This window comes from Aspergillus wentii (genome assembly GCF_001890725.1).
Source record: "Aspergillus wentii DTO 134E9 unplaced genomic scaffold ASPWEscaffold_4, whole genome shotgun sequence".
Classification (NCBI taxonomy): domain Eukaryota; kingdom Fungi; phylum Ascomycota; class Eurotiomycetes; order Eurotiales; family Aspergillaceae; genus Aspergillus; species Aspergillus wentii.
Window position 1 is genome coordinate 705,068 of NW_024467835.1, and position 19,570 is coordinate 724,637.

General features: G+C 47.8%; 7 protein-coding genes across 7 annotated transcripts; 4 read left to right on the forward strand and 3 right to left on the reverse strand.

Moving 5' to 3' along the window:
• Positions 1-827: 827 nt before the first annotated feature.
• ASPWEDRAFT_110469 (cytochrome P450) lies at positions 828-2,648 on the forward strand (the record flags this gene model as incomplete). Its single annotated transcript, XM_040828177.1, has 6 exons — positions 828-1,050; positions 1,096-1,991; positions 2,043-2,068; positions 2,125-2,209; positions 2,272-2,435; positions 2,486-2,648. 6 exons carry the CDS (start codon positions 828-830, stop codon positions 2,646-2,648), a joined length of 1,557 nt encoding a protein of 518 aa, XP_040688573.1.
• A 63-nt stretch (positions 2,649-2,711) lies between these two features.
• ASPWEDRAFT_482593 (uncharacterized protein) lies at positions 2,712-3,261 on the reverse strand. The gene is made up of 3 exons (XM_040837083.1): positions 3,243-3,261; positions 2,888-3,177; positions 2,712-2,813 (listed from the first exon to the last, which is right to left on the reverse strand). Exons 2-3 carry the CDS (start codon positions 3,066-3,068, stop codon positions 2,776-2,778), a joined length of 219 nt encoding a protein of 72 aa, XP_040688574.1. The 5' UTR covers positions 3,069-3,177; positions 3,243-3,261; the 3' UTR covers positions 2,712-2,775.
• A 578-nt stretch (positions 3,262-3,839) lies between these two features.
• Positions 3,840-6,670, forward strand: ASPWEDRAFT_482639 (uncharacterized protein). The gene is made up of 2 exons (XM_040837085.1): positions 3,840-3,951; positions 4,003-6,670. The coding sequence occupies exon 2, from the start codon at positions 4,132-4,134 to the stop codon at positions 6,550-6,552; it is 2,421 nt and encodes an 806-aa protein (XP_040688575.1). The 5' UTR covers positions 3,840-3,951; positions 4,003-4,131; the 3' UTR covers positions 6,553-6,670.
• A 1,006-nt stretch (positions 6,671-7,676) lies between these two features.
• On the forward strand, positions 7,677-9,649 carry ASPWEDRAFT_27587 (uncharacterized protein; the record flags this gene model as incomplete). Its single annotated transcript, XM_040833017.1, has 3 exons — positions 7,677-7,995; positions 8,043-8,517; positions 8,587-9,649. 3 exons carry the CDS (start codon positions 7,677-7,679, stop codon positions 9,647-9,649), a joined length of 1,857 nt encoding a protein of 618 aa, XP_040688576.1.
• A 1,954-nt stretch (positions 9,650-11,603) lies between these two features.
• Positions 11,604-13,750, reverse strand: ASPWEDRAFT_59420 (misato family protein). The gene is made up of 5 exons (XM_040838454.1): positions 13,609-13,750; positions 13,356-13,558; positions 12,817-13,255; positions 12,236-12,762; positions 11,604-12,178 (listed from the first exon to the last, which is right to left on the reverse strand). Exons 1-5 carry the CDS (start codon positions 13,678-13,680, stop codon positions 11,917-11,919), a joined length of 1,503 nt encoding a protein of 500 aa, XP_040688577.1. The 5' UTR covers positions 13,681-13,750; the 3' UTR covers positions 11,604-11,916.
• Positions 13,751-13,950: 200 nt separating this feature from the next.
• Positions 13,951-16,434, forward strand: ASPWEDRAFT_40020 (uncharacterized protein). The gene has a single exon (XM_040835227.1). The coding sequence runs from the start codon at positions 14,117-14,119 to the stop codon at positions 15,962-15,964; it is 1,848 nt and encodes a 615-aa protein (XP_040688578.1). The 5' UTR covers positions 13,951-14,116; the 3' UTR covers positions 15,965-16,434.
• ASPWEDRAFT_40021 (uncharacterized protein) lies at positions 16,295-18,934 on the reverse strand. The gene is made up of 6 exons (XM_040835228.1): positions 18,730-18,934; positions 18,621-18,655; positions 18,484-18,553; positions 18,261-18,428; positions 17,841-18,199; positions 16,295-17,787 (listed from the first exon to the last, which is right to left on the reverse strand). Exons 1-6 carry the CDS (start codon positions 18,846-18,848, stop codon positions 16,685-16,687), a joined length of 1,854 nt encoding a protein of 617 aa, XP_040688579.1. The 5' UTR covers positions 18,849-18,934; the 3' UTR covers positions 16,295-16,684.
• Between the last annotated feature and the right edge of the window lie 636 nt (positions 18,935-19,570).

Consider the following 19,570-nt stretch of genomic DNA (forward strand, 5'->3'; position numbering starts at 1 on the left):
CAATGCTTTATTGCTGACTTGGACGAATTGGACTGCATTGTATTACACAAAGAGAAAGACATGATGGTTTGAAAGAGTCGCTGATTTACTATGAAAGGGTCTTTGAGTGACAGTAGAAAAGGAATCCAGTACTGCCTTGATGGATTCTTTTTGATTGTTGAATTCTGTAGCGGTAGACATGTCTTGTCTGTTGGAAGGATGAAGCTATCCCCACGCGAGCCCGTCAGGGGGGGGAGCAATCACATGACCCGCGCAGCACCAAATGAATCTCTTTCCTGTTCCAGCCAAAGTCCCGACTTCGAAACCGTCGCCCACTCCTGAATCCTGAATATTAATACGAACTGGAGACCTTGACAGCGACCAACTCATCCCGGGTGGAGAATATCCCCTATCATCCCTATCATAGAGTCGAGGCCACCCAAAATGGCGGGATTTGCAATTCTGCAACTTCAGCACTATTGCTCTTAGCCGGTGGAGCAGCGCAGGGAATCATGGATTTGTCCAATCATGCCTGATTCCTGCAATATTAATGTCCTCCTGGACACACAATGCCATTGTGACGGACTCGGACTGTGCGCTGAAGAAAGAACATGAATTAGCAGAAAAACTCACGCTTGGGGCACTCGGATGATATTAGCCCCAGCTGTCATTGGGAGATTCTGCATCGCCAGTCCACACCCTCATGCCAACAAAAAAAGGCCGCCCTCGGCCTTCCCCCTCTCCGGAGAGAGATGATCGTCTGAGCTGAAATCCTCTTAAGAACCGGCGACTCCGGCAGAATGGTTCGGCGGGTCGACTGATCCTGGTTCTGCAGTTTCCTGCCTGCCATGGAATTATTGCGCCTGTTGCTGTCCCATCCGTATGCCAGCGCTGTGGTTCTTGGGCTGGCGTATCTCATCGCTCTGGCCGTTTACCGGCTATGGTTTTCACCCATTGCCCATTTCCCTGGTCCTCGTCTAGCTGCATTGACGGTTTTGTATGAGTTCTATTATGATACTATATGTTGTGGTCAATTCACCTTCCAAATTGGCCGACTCCACGAAAAATATGGTCAGCTTCCTATTCCCGTGTATACACAATCATGATGGGATGGAGCATTGGCTGATTTTAATGGCGAAACAGGTCCCGTTGTGCGCATCAGTCCTACTGAGCTTCACGTCGATGACCCGGACTACTACGAAGTCATCTACTCCCGCGATAGTCCCCGTAATAAGTATGACTACTTTGTCCGACCGTTCAATGCTCCCATGGCCCTCCTCACTGCTGTCGACCATTACCGTCACCGGTTGATCCGATCGCATATGAACCCTTTCTTCTCCACCACGCGCATTCGCCAGCAGGAACCAGCCCTCAGAGCCCTGGTTGACAAGCTCTGCCGGCGCCTGGATGAATTGAAGAACACGGGCCAGCCGGTCAACATCGAGTACCCGTATACCTGCTATACAACAGATGCGATTTCCGATTACACGATGGGCGCCGGATATAGTTATCTCGACGAGCCTGACTTCATTCCCCAATGGAACCATACACTTATGGGAACGGCCAAGACGCTGACGTTCGTTCGGTCAGTCGCCTGGATGCTGCCTCTCCTCCTTGCCTTGCCAGAATCTACGATTGCCTGGCTCAATCCCGGAATGGAGTTGTTTTTCCAGTATCAGCACCGATGTCGAAGCCTCATCCGTTCAATTGCCAAAAGTCATCAAGAGAAACAGGCAAACCCGAAAGCTTCCGACAATAAAGAAAGAGAAACTCTTTTCCATGATATTCTCAGTAGCGACCTACCGGAACAGGAGAAGAGTGAAGCGCGACTGGCTCAGGAGATGCAGACCATAGTGTCTGCTGGGGCTGAGACTACGGCAAAGGCCATGTCTTATATCACTTTCTATCTTCTCAACGACCCAGAGATCATGGGGAAACTAAAGGAGGAATTAAACCGGTTAGACCCCGACCAGAATGCGTCGTTGGTTCAGCTCGAACAGATGCCCTACTTGGTAAGACCCCGTTCAACAAAATTGATAAGCAGTTTTCTAACTGATTATTAGAATGGAGTTTTGCTGGAAGGAATTAGGTAGGTTCATCCAAGGCAGTGGTTACCCTCTATTTCTCACTAACCACTCTACCCAGACTGTCGTACGGCGTGACGGCCCGGCTACCTCGAATTGCACCGTATAACGCACTGAAAATTGGTGACTGGACCATTCCCCCAGGTGTATGTAATTGATCTGCATCTTACGATGGCTTGAATGCTTTTCTAACCTCTAGCGATAATAGACACCCATCAGCATGAGCTGCCTGCTGATGCATCACAACGAGGCTGTTTTCCCCGACTCTTTCCGTTTCCTTCCAGAGAGATGGACGGATCCTGCTGAGCGGAAGCGACTGGAGAAATACTTAGTTTCTTTCAGTAAAGGATCGAGGCAATGTATTGGAATGCAGTATGTCATCTTTTCTTCCCATTCCTTATCCTGATATTAACATGGTATAGTCTGGCAAGATCCGAGATCCTCCTGGTTATCTCGACAGTTTTGCGACGAATGAACTTTGAGCTGTTTGAGACCACGATCGAAGATGTTCGTGTCAAGCACGATATCTTCATCCCTTTTGTCAACATGGACAGCAAGGGAGTGCGTGTTTTGATTAAGGATTAATTACTGAGGTGGATAGAATTCCAGCATTGGATAATCTATAGTAAGCGAGTCGACTAGCTGTGATGTCTTACCGCTATATACACGATGTATGTTGTTGATATCCACGTGTGTAGCTGAATGAAAGGAGTCATTGATAAGTATACCTATTCTTCGCCCACAACACATCTGCATTTTAAGACCCCGGGTCAGTCCCATTCATTTCGAAGACAGATCAGATGCAGACATTGCAAGGAGCATACTCCCAACGTCTGTGCTGTATTCAAACTTTGAAGCCAATGTCCAGTCTTCCGCTATCAGCAGTTGCCTGTCAAACAGAAATGTTGAATGACGAGGCAAAAGGTTTTTATCAATATACTCGTATTTTTCATCTGCTCCAACACAGCGGTTGAGGAGAGCCAGACTAGACACATACCATGACATGTGCCCATGTACTCAATAGCAACTATCTAACAAAGCGACAGATGCGTATTGCGTCCAAAAGCCAAAACCCGACCCAGTGGGAAAAAGGCTCCGAAACCACGGATGTTGGCTGGAAATTGGTATCTGCAGGGCTTACTTGCATGGTGGATTCTATGTGGACCAGACAGGACTCACAGACCACACCGTGATGAATTGTCGGTGTAGGTAGTTGTAACTACACAGATAGATCAGTTTGAACAAATCTCGGTGCTGTTCGGGATGCATGGTTAATATGCGCCTAGAAGTAGGCAAAGCAGAATAGACTTTAAGAGATGATCATGTGATGGAAGATGCAGGAATGAAGCTTTTGTTGACGCTGAAGAACGAGTGGAAGACGGAATGTCGTGGTGGTTGCCTGTCATTAGTAAGCGGGGGCGGATTAAGGCAGCGACATCGATGGGATGGAATGGAAATGATATCCACAGTCTGTGCGACAAAAGTACGATCTTTTTATCGATCTGGAGATGAGAGGTATACACATCCTTTCTGAGATCTACTGGCAATCAGTATTTGGAATTATTTCCAAAGTACGGGGTAGTACTGGCTACATACATCGAACGCTCAGCATTCCAACCAGATCAAGGAACTCTTGGTGGATTCGCTGTAATAAAATCCCTTTCGGCTAATAGATCAGCTTTTATGAGACTCCCTCGCAGTAAATAATAATGACGGATTAGTTATTGAAGGCAAATTAACCTGCAATACCGCCCTGTGTATTATTGGCCTCAGGTTGCCCTGTACAACCGGGCGGAACATCACCAACAAAGACTAAGATAGTTGCTTGCGATCAGCCAGTTCGCCAGGGACAACACCCCAGGTGTCTTGATGGGTTTCCAGAAAAGTGGTCTGTTCACCATCGTCATCTATACCTATATCAACCTGATCTTGATGTTAGAAAAGCCTTTTGCTTAGGCTCTTTTCCATTCCTCCCATTGCCGATTCCTTCCTCGCTCGGTCGATCTCACATTCTGCCGCCGCGTTAATCCTGGAGGGAGAAGTTTATCTCCCATGACAGAAAGAGCTCATGGAGGAAGACCCATCTCATGTCTCCGAGATGATTGATCTCGCAGACTCGACCAAAGATAAATCCAAGTCGAGCTCCCCTCCCGTTTCGTCGACGTTCGCGACACCAGAGATCCCCGAAGACCTCGTACACCATGACGAGACTAGCTCTCTCCACAGTGAGGGGCAGATGCTGGGACAAGACTACGGGGATAATTCGTCAGCATCGTCAGCGCAACAATCTACGGGCAGTGATATTGGAGGTCGGGACTTGGACGATGAGGATCTGGCGCAGATAAACTCGCGCGCATCTAGTCGCTCGTCGATTTCCTCACTACCTGCCTCGGTGCTGGCCCACGCACCGGATGGGATGAAGCGGTCTCTTGCCATCTCCGCGGGACCGCACGAGGATATGTTGCATACACATCACTGGGTGGATCAGAATGACAAATCCGACGAAGAATTCAATTCAATACATAATGCTATCCGATACCGGGAGGTGGCATTCCGGAAACCCAGCTCTGTGCGGGCGATGCAGATGTATACTGAAGATGAAGAGGACACTGATGATTATTTGAAAACACCCAGGCGCAGAGGAAAGCGAACATCGGACCTATCAATACGGTCGGCGGGCTCGTCGCCGTTGAAAAGATCACCGTATTACTCCCCCACAAGATCAGCGAGTCGCCAAAAGGTTAAGAAGGAGTACCCGCTTGTCTTGCTTCATTGTACTCTACTTCCACCTTCGCTCCCGATTCCCGGGTTGTTGGGGACACCGAACCAGAAGATCCTGCGAGAGGTGCTGCCCTTGGAATACTGGAGAAGATGGAAGCTCCTGGAGGAAAAAGTTGGGTCTGGGGTGCTTCGCGATCGTGGAGTGCTGATCTCACACCCGGAGGATATGTATGATTTACTAGAAGAGCGGTTGCTAGAGAGTTTGGAATTGCAGCGCCCACGACTTCACCACGGCCACTTTCTGGGACACGACGAGGGAGACTCGGAGAAGGAGGATTATTCGGCTACAGAGGAGAGCGGGACAGACGACGAACAAGGGGAGTCTTGTCCGGATTGTGGTGGACGGGTTGTCATGAACAGTAATCACGGCCGGAAATGGGAAATTAAAGTCTTTGCAGCCAATGGACTGATGAGAGCCGGGGCATGGGCGGCAGCATGGAAAGAGATGGAAAAGGTCGACGTGGAAGTTGGCCTGTGGCTTCCATCCGATGTCAGACGGGAACTGGAGAAGAGGCTGTTGGACGATGAGCTATACAATTACGAAAGCAGATTCCACATGCACCATCCACCACAGGAGCAGACGAATGAGATGATCACAGAAGCAGCTCAACCTCCAGCACGAGAGATCATGGATAGCCCCGATAAACACGAGCCTCGCCTACTCGCTCCAGAGAAGAGAATCGCTTCGCCTACCCCAGAAACAAGACGAGCGCAAGAACAACGGGAACCACCGCCAGCGTCAACATACCACTCAAAACCGACAGTGGAAATTGAGCTCCAGACATTACTGATCAACTACATCCGAGTGCTAGCCAGCGACCGACGCAATGTGGCTATCGCCATGTTGAGTGTTCTGGTGGTAATTCTCGCCATAATAGGAGCTCAACCACAGAATTCTCTACGCTCAGACCTGCGCCCTTTTCCCCAGGATATGTTTGAGTCATTTCCAATATCGAGTGCCTTCATGCCATCATCATATTCCGTAAACGAGGAAGATACCGTGAGTTCTTCAATCATGTCTTCGGCAACTCCAGCGACTTCAGAGTCCTCTATGGTAGCCGAAAATATTCCCACCTCCCCCGTGGTTATGCTAGAGCGGGAATCTCCTACTCCAAGCCCAGAAACCGCCAAGGTTGATTCTGTGCAGCCAAGTGCGACACTAGTGACTGAAGTTTCGGATGCTTGCATTGAAGATCTTTCCGGGTCTAGTTTGGGGGTTCCCCAGGAATCTGGGGTTCTTGCAGCAGATGCTGAACAGGCTGGGGAAACTGAACAGGCTGGGGAAACTGAACAGGCTGGGGAAACTGAACAGGCTGGGGAAACTGAACAGACTGGACAAATTCAACAGACTGAAGAAGATGAAGAGCCCAAAGAACCTGCAGCTGAAAAGACCGAAGAGCCTGAAGATGCTGAACACCCTGAAGATGCTGAACAGGCTGGAAAAACTGAACAGACTGAACAGACTGAAGAAGATAAAGAGACCGAAGAACCTGAAGCTGAACAGACCACAAATGTTCAACAGACCGAGCATTCTGAAGATGCTGAAAAGGTTGAAGAAGCTGGGACCATTGGATCAGCAGAACTAGAACCACAGGTGGAGTCAAAGGATCCGATAGAATCGGTACTAAACATGGAACCTCTGGGTGGAGATGAAGAAGAGAAGACAGAGGAAATCTCGACAGAAGAGAAAGAAGAAGCAGAATCATAAAGAGACGGCATTTACGACGGCAGGCATTCAAGTCTTGAAGATTTACGACTGACACGAGGTAATTATGGATATTGGCATTTTGTATGTGACACATTTGGCGATGATGTTGGGTTCTATTGCAGCGTTTGTTATTATTTTTTTTCTTTTCTTTTTCCTGTTTGCTTTTTCTTCTGAAGGACCACATTCACCGGAATAAATAGTGCCATAGCATAGGTAGGAATAACAATAATGAAGAGATGGATGCTGCGAGGCTCACCGTATCTATTTATTTCTGCTGGTCTCACCGACTACTCAGATCGTCTCCTGCAATGATTCCCTCTTCACTTGGTCTGCTCCACCACCATCGAGACCAGCGACCAACTCCCATCAACTGGCATTTGCAGAATTTTTCAGTTGAGGCTATTATTCAGACCTGGAGTCCTGACGGATTGAGAACTGAAGTCATGAATCTCATCCGATCCCCAAGGATGGAACTGGCCTTGTCTCCAGTAATCCCCCGTAGGTAAGCAAAAAAATGACCCATCTAAATCTCATCAAAATAGAATTTGGAACTATTCGCACTAATGCCAGAGAATGTATGATAGATGACTTCATGAATTGCTTGTCAGCCTTGCCTTGCTCCGCCTGAGAATCGACCTCCACAGCCCTCGCCCAAACTGCAGTCCTAGCACACGAACATAGTATCTGGCATTGAATTACCAATAATACGACTGCCTACACGGGTCATACAATGCTCTTATCGCGTTGTCAGGAGCAGATTGATGGACTGTACTCAGTGGCGTTTGCAGGTTAGGGATACGAGGCTAAGCCTCTGCCAACTGTCACGCAAGATCCCAAATCGATCACCTTCAATTGAATTGGGCACGATGATCCGGAGAATATAATACAGGAACTATGGATTTTGATCGAGTCTGGCCTGCTCATCCCTCGCTGTATTGTTGGCATGCAGACCAATAATAGAATCGGCGGAGGTTTTCCAATGCGTATCCAGCATGGACAAGGCTTTTTGGCTCCTAGGCTGGCGATTGTGCCGGGGCTATTGGAACTCTTTCCTATTTAATAATGCAATAGGTCCCTATTCTTTCCTTTTTACGGACTATGTTCTTTTCAATCTCAAGTTTCTTATGGCTTTCAGCATGAAGCTTTTACCTAGCAGGTTGACCCTGTTGGCCGTTCTATGCCTTATTCAATGGGTGTCTTGTCTTCCTGGCAGTGCACAAGATACAATCAACAGTACTACTAGTGCTGCTCAGAATGCTGGTAATACCGTGCAATTTGAGATTACTCTTACATGGGAAGAGGGAGAGGTCGCGGGTTCGAAAAGAAAGATGATCTTGACCAATGGCCAGTTCCCTGCTCCTACTTTGCAGTTGAAGCAGGGTGATGATGTTGAATTCCGCTTGAATAATAAGCTTCCTTTTGCGACAACAATTCACTTCCATGGTATGCGTGATATTATTATTTCTTTCTTTTGGTTGCTGATCTTTCAGGCATTGACCAACAGGGCACGCCGTGGTCGGATGGTGTCCCTGGACTTTCGCAAAGACCTATCCAGTCTGGTGACCATTTTCTCTACAAGTGGAAAGCAACAAGCTATGGAGCCTATTGGTATCACGCTCACACCCGAGGTCAGATTGAGGATGGTCTCTACGGGGCCATTTCCATTCAACCGGACGACTCTGTGGAACGACCCTTTAGTATGATCACGGATGACCAAGAGGAGCTCCATGCGATCCTCGAGGCAGAAAAGAATACAAAGCCTATGATTCTGTCGGACTGGCACACTATGACGTCGGAGCAATTTTGGAAGGCTGAAGAGGTTACCGGGCTCGACGGTTATTGTGTTAATGCCATGCTGATCAATGGCAAAGGCTCTGTACAGTGTCTTCCCCGGGATGTCATCAACGAATACACCACTCCTGCGCAGAAAGCCTCACTTGGAAACGCCACTTTGACGGATTTGGCGTAAGTTGATACTGTTCCCAACCCGATGCCGGCTACAGTTCATAGAGCGGAATAACTGACCATGCCCAGATGCTTCCCTCCAATCGCAGCAACTGAAGGAAACTTCACTCACTATGATATTCTTAGTCCCCAGGGATTTTTTGAAGGCTGCACGCCGAGCCAGGGGCCGACTGAAGTGCTCGAGGTGAACCCTGCTGCAGGCTGGGTGAGCTGGGATTTGATTTGCGCGGCAGGCGTTTCGGCGCCCATGTTCTCAATCGACGAGCACCCCATGTATGTCTACGCCATCGATGGACGCTACGTCGAGCCCATGAGGGTGGATGCTGTTTTGTTACACATCGGTACTCGCTACTCAGTCATGGTGAAATTGGACAACCTCGCAGGTGATTATACCATCCGCTCCGCGAACCAGGGCGTCAACCAGATCGTCAATGCCACAGCGGTCATGTCGTATGCGTCGCCAGTCAAAACTCAAAAAGGACCATCTAAGCCATATATCAATATGATCGGGGTCAACACCACCCAGGACACTGTCATCTTGGACGAAGCCAAGGTGGTTCCGTTTCCCGTTGAGGTTCCATCCATGGACGTCGACCAAACATTCTTTGTGGAAATTCAGCGCTATAATGCTTCCTACCGGTGGACATTGGGGAACAGCAGCTTTCCTCTCTCGGCGGAAAAAGTCCCAACACCCTTACTCTTCAACCAAAGCGCCATCCCCCAGGATCTCACTCTCAGAACCCACAATGGCACCTGGGTTGACGTGTTGATTCACATGACAGGAGGCCTCCAACCGCCTCACCCCATCCACAAACACTCGAACAAGTACTTTGTGATCGGACGGGGATCCGGAGTTTTCTCATACACGTCCGTAGCGGAAGCAATGACGCACATCCCTGAAAGCTTCAACTTCAAGAACCCGCAAATGCGCGATACCTTTCCCACCTTGCCTGTTACTGCGGAAACCACCTGGATGGCTATTCGGTACCATGTCGTCAATCCTGGTCCATTCCTACTTCATTGCCATATCCAGGCGCATCTGAGCGGTGGCATGGCCATGGCACTTTTGGACGGGGTAGATGCCTGGCCAGAAGTTCCACCGGAATACGAGTTGCCGGTGTCAGCGAATTAAACTGAATATTACATGAGAGATGTATACGTTTATGAGAGCTTTTTGGGGGCATACTACAGATTATAACACTGTATATCTGGCGTTGATGTATTGAGATTTAAATTTATGAAGTCAATATAACAGGATAATCAAACTACTGCACTATTGACAAATAAATATCGATTACCCCCTGTCCATGATGCATGGCTATTCCTTTAGTCCATTTCGCAATTTCTTCTATTTTATTCCAAGATCCTGGTCTCGCATCGGAGCCAGAAATAGATTCGATCAAAGACTCGGTCGAGTTCTAAATAGCACTAGTTATACATCCTGATGACATTCATCGTTTTATACAGGGAATGCATGTATGAAGAACTCATGATATATTCCTAAAAAAAGAAACAAGCACATGTGTATATAGCAGGGAGCACACTTCATCATAATATTGGAGCCTATCTCATCCACATGGTTGTTTCCATCCCTTGTCCTGGTCTATGATTCTGAAACTCGCCCATTCCATTGCCTCAGCTCAGCGCAATGGCCCAATGAAACCAGAATGTGTGCACGTCTTTGGTGATCCGATAGAAAAACCTAGGGAAAACATTCAGAGCCCCATTTTTTTCGCGGCACAGTATTGAACCTCTAGTTTTCTTTGTCCTGGGCGTCATACTGGAATGAGCCGCCTTGTCCGCTATGGGTTGTGTGTTCACTCTCGGGTCTGGGGAAAATGCTGCCTACATTCAATGCCATTGGAGTGCTGATATTGGAGTTCGTCTTGGATTCGTTGCGCGTGGTTATTTATGTTTTTATGGTTCCTTCCCAGTAGAAAAGGCATTCGATGGTTCCTTCGGAGTATTTCGTTTCCCGGTTTTCTCTGTGTAGATATTTTTATTCTGTCAATGAGTGACTCTTTCTCATTTACTCGATGTAGGTAGGCACTGACGCTATTATCAGCGAGGTTGAGTGCATTGCGCGCTGGAGTCAACGGCGAGGACATTCCGGTGCCATGCTGCTCTATGGCCTTTTTTGTCCTCAAAAGAAATATGGCCCCTCAGCCCCCTCAGAGACAGCCGTGGCAATGTAAATTGCCCAGATCATTTAGATGATCCGGATGTATTTTCGCCTCCCTAGGATCCTCTCCTGTCCTGTGTATACAGCTCATCAGAGCTGCAGTGTCTTGAATCCCGATCCATTTTGTGATGATGACTGCTCTCAAGCACGATGTGGTTTCTGTACATGAAAAGGTTCACTAAGTCGCCGGATTCAGCAACATGATATATCCAGAATTCATTAACATCCAGCCAAAGAATTGGAATGGGACGCCATTTTCTTCAAGAAGCTCTGTATAGATTAGATTAGTATGTCTTTTTGAATACCAGTATGGGTGAAACTTGCTCTTTAAACATCGGATGTTGCTTGCTAAAATGTATGCAAAACACGAAATGTAATAGCCTCTGTGCTCAACTTAATAGGAGCTTCCTTCGTTTTCGATCCATATTGTTGGACTCATCGGTACTCGACCTGGTCGTATATAGCTTGTGGATTCTATAGAGCACAAGCCCAGAAAAGCTTGAGTTGTAGAACCACCACTTTGCTTCGTATATTTCATGTATTGTTGAATTCAGACACAGTGGCTTTGTATATAGTGTAGGTAGTAGTATATATGACCATGACTATATAAAACGTAAGCAGAGGCCGATTGATTTAGCCCTCAAAGTACCGCTTACCGTAGAAGCTGTAGGCCCTTGCTCAACGATGTGAAGTAATAGCGACACTATTTTATGCCGCTTAGTGAGTGCATTGATATCACTCCTGCTGTATTGAGTGCTGTGTGAAAACTCGCTCAACGGTTCTTTCGATGTTTGTGTCTAAACCCCCAGGGGCCAGGCTACTCTATCACCAGTTTTTTATTTTGTAGAAGCGGCAAACTCAGGCGCAATGAAGAAAGTAACTAAGAGATGAGCATAGATCGAGCAGAAAAAGGGAAACTTGTATATATATATATATGAAAAAGGGTACTATGTTATGGGCGATGATGGTAGGAGTATGTATCGGAAGACAAGTTCAGTAAGAGGGATACTCTTTTTTATATCCCACTTCTATCAGTGAATTGACATAGGGCAATTGTTGCATTGAATAGTATACTTTGAATTGATAGACATCCATATTTTCTATCAAACGGATTTCTTTGTTAGCCAGGGAAATCGCATATAAGTACGGAATACCTTATGATATTCCAAGGCTATCGTTAATTTTCCATTTCTTTTTCGCTAAAAGAATAGCTGCATTCAATCATCATCATAATCGGAGTCACTTGCCCATCCTGTTTCATATGATTCGCGGATCTCTCCCAGTCCATTCACCAAATTCTCTCGCTCATCAACCCCAATCATCCGTCCTGCAACTGCCTGCATCGTCTTGATCCGTTCCGCGGTTCGTGACGACGCTGTTAGAGCGGCCAGCACCTTAGCACCTGCATCGGGGTTCGAAATAGGGAGCATGTTCCCAGGGAAGCTGTCCAAGATAGGAAATCGTAGAGATGTATGGAATCTAGACAAAGAAACAGTCAATAAGTGGGATGTATAGATGAGCATGGGGTGTAATTACCGTTGGTGCATTGGCTCGGAATTGAAGAGCCGTAGTTTGCGGGAAAGCCCCAAATCCTCATGGGAGGCAGAGTCATCCTTTTGCTCTGGCTCAAACCCACGCGAGACTTGCATTTGGTTGAAAATATGCGCCTCGTTGCTGCTTGACTCGTCATAGGTGAAGTCCAAATCGAACTTGGTTGTCACCTTGGAGGAACCATCCCCCGTATCTTCGCCCCGATTGGTACCCTTCGCGTGGATCTCTTCGTCACCAGAAATGCTAGACTGCAGCTCGAATATTTTGTGGATACCATCATCTCCTGCCAATGAAGCCTCGAAATCGTGGTATGGGCGGAGACGAGATGGGAGAGTCACCGTCTCGACAGCAGAACTGATTAAAGCTGAGGTATACCATTCAGAACGAGCATCAACATTGAAGTTGGCTGGTAGTCGACTGGGGGGATCAATGATTGGTGTATAAAAGGACGATTGAGGGGAGATTGTGTGGATGGATCGTGCCTTGTTCATGTCTCGTTTAAACTGAGCTTGCTGCATTGAGATAAGTATTGGAAGAGACACTCAAGGAATGTTGAAGATACTCACCCTTGAGACCTTACCACCGCCTTCGATAGCCCACACCCAGATACTCTTTTTCCCGTACTCGTCTCTGAGTCTGTCTATGTACCGACCGGCAAATCCACCCCAAGCGTCATCTGACCCGGTGAACACCTGCAGAGCACGCAATTGGTCGCACTCCTCTGCAAATGGCCTGACATCTCTGTCTAACAGATCATGCTCCTTGTCGAGATCATTAAACAATTCTTCTCCCGCATCCCAGTTCTCAAAGGGCATCGTCTGGGAGTTCAATTCATAATCATTCAACTGAACTATAGATCGGGGGTGGTAAAAGACCCGATTATAGTCAGACCAGTAGCGAACAGTTTCAGATGTAAGTGTTGGGGCAGGAAGTCCTGCATCTAGGCTTTTTTGATAATCACTTTGCGGAATGGGTGTTTGCTGCTGCAGGATTTCTTTTCCATCCCTAACACGGAGAAAGAGGCAAGTCTAAGTATCATAACCGTAGAAAAACGCACATAAATGACCTATTCGGGAAACAACAGCGGCAAGGCAGGGTAACTCACCACAGACCTTGTCCAGGATCGAAATCCGCACTCAGCTCGTAAAGTGCGTTAGACTTGCGGAGAGTACCAAAAGCACCCTTCAGATCATAAATGACATTCCTGGGAGTATATGTCTCTGATCCATCTGCTCCAATCCCTGGACGGAAGTGAACATCGTGGTCAATTGGGGATTCTTCCCCCTCGTTGTATGTGAAATACGATTCCTATCAAATGACATCAGTCCACAGTTCTGATTAGGGTCCGATTGTCTTACCTGCAGATTCCAGAAATGCGTAGCCAGGTAGTTCGCCCGCTGTCCCAACTGAAGCGTGACAATCTCATGCATCCTCTCTTCCGGTCACTGACAGCTCCGTCTAGCTTCTATGAAGAGGCAGTGATCTACAGTCGAGATCGTGGGATATCGTCGATAATTCCCCTCGACGCACGGACCACACGTCGTTGTCGTCCAAGTTGGGTCTAGCTTATCATCACGTGATAGAGATGGATGACTAACCAGATGACAGTCACGCGTCGTCCAGGGCAACGGTCACCTGACTTCCCAAGACGGCAATAAACAGGTTCGTGTATCTTTGTGTGGGTGCGTCACCGATAATAATAAACCTCCACAGCTAGTGGATTATTGTGAAACGGGGATTAACAACTCTGGCTCTTCCTTGCCTTTCTACAAGTGCATTGTCATGTTCAGTTCAGTGCTAGCTTCATCCTACTGATTATATTATCCCTACACACAGCATTCGGTCATGGAGACCCCGCCAGCCATCATGTCGAGTCCTACGAAAGCGCTCAATCCCCTCTCTCCGGAGCGAATGAATCAACAAATGATGCCCGGCTCGCCGTCATTACCATCCGAAATTCGAGGTTTTCAGAATAAAAGCTCAAGAGGTAACTCAGATGTCCAAGGGAAAATAGCCTTTCTCAACAATTTATCGCGTGGGAATAGCCCAGCAGCTGGAGCAGGCTCAGGGGGAACCACGGCAGCCCTCCAACGGGCCCTCCTTGGACGCGAAGAAGCAGAGTCTGCGCTGGCCAGCGCCTCCTCCCAACTTTCTGATGCCCAATCGCGAGAACGTCGCCTGACTGAGCGGTTGGATTCATTGATGGAAGAGTTCCACAACACAAAAGAACGACAAGCCCATGAAAGATCGGTATTTGAGAAGGAAATTCGAAAAGCAAGGAAAGAGGCGTTCCGCGCGGGCTCAACCGTGGTGAAGATGCAGGAGGAATTGAAACATGCCCGAGCAGAAGCCAAGATGTTAAAGGAGGAAATTCAGGTCGAGCGAGAGTCCAAAGATAAGGCGCGGCAAGAGGCATTCGAGCGCGCTTATGCACTTGCTGGTCTCACAGAGGAACTCGAGGTTCTAAAAGGACGCCTGCGGTCCGTTGAAGCGAACAGCCATTCCGACAACCTCGAAGCTCAGGCGAAGAAGATGAACCGCGAAGACATTGGAAGGATGTCACTTGCAGAAGGCGACCTTGCCATGTTTTTGACACCGACACCTAGGAGGCCTAAGAGATATGCCGAGGATTCCGTCAACTCACCGTTATCGCGTTCCGCCGATCAAACCCCGGTACAGCAGACTCCCCCGAAAAGGCAGAGGCTGTCAGATGTTACTGTTCACCCAGAAGAAGATACCGCTGAGCTCGATGCTCAACAGGATATTATCGGCGAGCTTAAGGATGTTCTCAAGCACGAAAAGCGGCTAAGAATTTACGCAGAGGACATGGTGCACTTCTTGCAGATGGAATGCGAATTCAAGAGGTGCGCTTGCCGTCTTATGGAGGGCGGAGAGGCAGATCATACTCACGAAATCGAGGCAACAAATGTGCATGAGAATGAAGTAACAGAAAACCCAGAAAGTGATGGAAATCACGCTACCCTTGAATCGAACCAAGCACAGCACCTTGACCCAGCTGGCAGTACACCTGTTCCGACTTCGCCTGCTGTCGATGCTGAACCAGCTGTTAAAAAGGAAAAAGATGAACAAAATCAGGAGCCCGTGATTACTTTCTCGCCTGTGACCGGAACATTCCGCGCTTTCCCATCTCCTATTCGAGATAACAATAAGAGACGTCAAGATTCCGAGGCTTTCCAAGCATTGGGACCCCAATTCCATGTTCATGATGAACTTCAGCGACCACCAGTTAGATTCTCAACAGAAGGGTCTGAAAACGCCATCGAAACAGATTCTCCCATCCGAACCGTTTCCCCCACCCCCACTCCCATGAGAGCTATTCGCAAATCCCGGGCCACGCCTCAAGTGATATTAGAGCATGGCGCTGAAGATGAATTTGACCAGGAAAATATCGCAACTACGAATGTTCCCTTGAACACAGAGCCACGGTCATCAAACCAGTTCGATAAGATCGAAGGAACATCAGTTAGCCGGGAAGAGGCATTAGCACAAATCAGAGCTCGAAGAGGGCGCGCCAACAGCATGAAGCGGTCTATAAGCTTGAGTGAGAGTCAACTCCGCTCTGGGGGCATGGGAGTAACGCCAGTTCGAACTGCTAAGCGAACTCCTGGCATTGAAAACTCCAATGCTAAAAGCCAGCGCGACTCGGTGAGGAGCCGAAGAGACCTCAGTGCTCCAGTCAGGATGCTCCGGTAGCGATGCTTTGATTTCTCAAGAGTCTGACGAAGTGAACTGAAAACTGAAATATCGGAGTTTCTCTTTTCTGGGCCTTTTCTTGGTTATTGCGCTGGTTGTCTTTGGATACCCTGGCGCTCCAAGTGGAACGGCGTTTTTCATTGGAATTTCATTACTGGGGCATTTATCATTTTTTTTCATACCATGATTCATGTAATTGGTTATCAATTTTGTGTGCTCTTTCACTGTCTTTATGTGCTTGCATGGCGTTTTAAGGAGAAATTCTTTATCTGCAGTTGATTACAATGGGCTTTTTTATGCTTTCTTCAACTCTAGCGTTCATCCCAACTCCTTGTATGCCTCGATATCTCCTCGAGCCATAGGTCACTCATTCTCAACCTTTTCCTTGTCTACCCATCATTTGAAGTATATATTTGCCTTTCATGTTTAATTATGAGATACAAAATAATAGGAATCCTCTTCTCTTTTAAGGATGACTTTTCTCCGGTAATCACACAATATTCTAACGACTTAATCATTGGAAACCGTCTAAAATGACCTGCATTTTGACCTTTGATGCTATATATTCCAATCCGAAACAGTAGTAATTGTTCAACTGCAAATATCAACCCCCATCCCAACAAGATCAATCCAGTTTTACTGGCCAGTATGTTAAATGCGCGCGTATATGCTAGTTGTGGTACATATTGAGGAAAACATAGAACAATTCAAGGATTCGCTTTACAGAATCGAAATCCCGCAGCATCTTACCCGGGCGCCGTCCACATGCGCCGCACGACCCCACCACAAGCGAACCATCTCCTCGACGAAGACGCGGTCCGTTGCGCTCCAGATGTCAAGACCCATTTCCATCATGTCTTCTATGGTTATCGTGATGGGGACTTCGTCTGGTGGTGGCTGGTCGGTTGATGCGACTTTTCCTTGTGGGAGAAGTGGTGCATCGGGTTCATCACGGGTTGATTGCTGGGTGATGGGTTCGCTGTAGTCTTCTGGCTCGTCTTCGTAGGGGACGTTGTTGCTGGTGCCGTTTTGGTTATTTGTCTCGGGGTCTGAAGGGTCTTCGTTATCATGACGTGCGACGACGTCTGAAAGTGTCACGAATATTTGAGTAGTTAGACGACGGAAGTAAGCCACCAGTGCTATCTCTGGGGGTTGTTTTGCGGTTTCTTCGGGCTGCATGGATCCGGATGTGTTGTTGGCTAGGGTCTCCACACTGGCTAATAATCTGATATCTTGTTCGACTTGGTGGTCTTCCTCTTCTTCGGACAGCCCGCCTCGCTTTTCCCCTGCCGACGCCCACCACATGAAAGAAGTATACGCCAATCTTGACCATGATAGGGGCTCCACGACAGGGCTGGATGAGTAGGTTGATTCGGCATCCGAGTCTTCATCCCCCTGGTCCTCGGATTCTTGCTCTTCAGACATTTGGCGCAAACCCTTGCGGAGTAGACAATAGCGCCGAACATCTCGCTGGGTTGCCTTCAGCTGGACTGCTTGGGCGGGGTTGGGCTTGGCAGCAGATGGTGGCAAAAAGGAAATCTTAGGATACACCTTTTCGGGTGCGTCTTTAGAATAAGGAGGTGGCAGTGTGACTTGCACATCGTAGAGTTCAGGCTTCATACTCAAAACACTATCTGTTGTGCAAGCAATCCAAGCTGAATCTTGCTCGGAGCTTGGTGTGGCCCCGACGAACGATGAGAGGTATGGGATATCATGCACACCCACGTTAAAAAGTGGACGAGGCCGGGGGTTGGGTAAGCCATCAGACGGGAGTAGGGGAAGAATGGAATTAGGCAAAGATGCTAATAAGGACAAATCATATACTAAATACAGTTAGCATGGCCATTGACGAAAAGAGGGGAGATAAGCACCATACCGTAGTCACAAGGGGTATGCACCGGCGCTTCTGCCATCAACAAGATTCGCTTGCGTAATAATGCTGCTCTGTAGAGCGGGAATATAAGGGGTCCAAAACTATCGAGAAACGCAGGAAGTGAAGAAGCAGGATGCGATGGTGTCAAGGCCAGCCTAGACGATTCCATTACCATCGCATCGCTGAAGGTGCGGTTGCGATGCAGGCCATCCAATTGCTCATTATGTGGTTTGAACCGGAGGCCAATGGGCGATTCAAGAGGAGAGTCGGGGGACAAAATTGAAGCATCGTTTCCACGGATTTGGTGCGTCTCCCAGTAGTCTGAGATAGGTTTTATATTCGACATATCTTTGGCATAGCCTCTGTAATGCAATCCAGCCAGTTAGTCTTCAGACTTGAGTAACGGTCGGTCAAACCACTTACTGTGCCAGCTCCATAAGCCGTGGGGCGTGTCTCCAGCCTTTCCCTAACCTTCCAAGACTCAGTGGCACCAATACACCGATGGCGAACATCTTCGCATTGCGTTCAGCTTCCCCAGCGGGCAAGTTGACAAACGCGCTGATACCGGCATATTCTTCGTGTACGAAATACCTTGGCGAAAGACAGTCAGCGCGAAGGAACCGACAAAGAGGCATCTCGGACCTACACTAAATCATCTGTAACATTGTGCAATCCAGAAGGAAGCGACTTGTATTCGACAACGCCTTCAACCTCGACTGGTACCCATTATCAGCGGACTTCTTTTGCGCGCAAGGCAGAACAACGGTGCCGATCGTAGCTCACCTCCGGGGGCAGATCGCTTCCATGAAACCACGTATCTATGCGCAGAAACAAGGATTAGCCGTGAAGCTTGAGAATGCCTCAATTGAGGCTGGTTGGAATGAAGGCTCACCCAGTCTTGATATCGAATCGGATAACGAACAAGGCCGCGATACCGGGCGGCGAATCGAAGGTCGGGGTACGGGACATATCCAGCCCCAACGGCTTCTTCTTGTGTGGATCGGGTGACATTTTAAATATGAGTGTGTTAAGGGGAGCTTCCAGGCTCCATAAAGTGGTGTACAGAGATAACGATCACTGGGAAGGCGACATTGGAAGGTGAGGTGAGGACCTTTGATCACTTATCCCGAGGTGTTCCTGGTGGGGATGGCCGTGGCAGCCTGAGGCATACAGGCTAACCCAGTCTGGCATCATCGTCGTCATTCTGCTCTATCACGAAAATATCAGGTTTCTGCCTCGTTATTTTTAACTGAAGAGACTGTTTATGGGTCAGATAAGAATTAGAGATTGTTTATTGAACCTGTCATGTGGTATTTCTGATTCCTCTGGTGGCAAGTTGATGAGACTATGGAGCAAAAAGTACGGATAGAGTATAAATCCGAACATGCTCAGGGATGAACCTGCTGTGTAGCCATAAATTAGCATCATTATCGATTACATATCTAAAAGGCAAGAATAACTTGCCATGAAGATGACCAGACGCGCAAGTAGAGCCTGGATTGTTGATGAGCTGAGTTCAGTCTGATATTGTGCCTATCTCTAATTCTACTTCTGCTTCTATCTTAGATAGACTCATTGAATAGCATGATACTTAGCATCCAAGTGAACAAACCAATAGATTCATTTGATCCCTTCTATTCCAATGCTTTCATCCAAAAAAGTACTGTGGACAATGAGATACTTCTTCTTCTAGACTAGCTTCTCCTTTTTAAGGAACAGAGCCGCAATTTCTA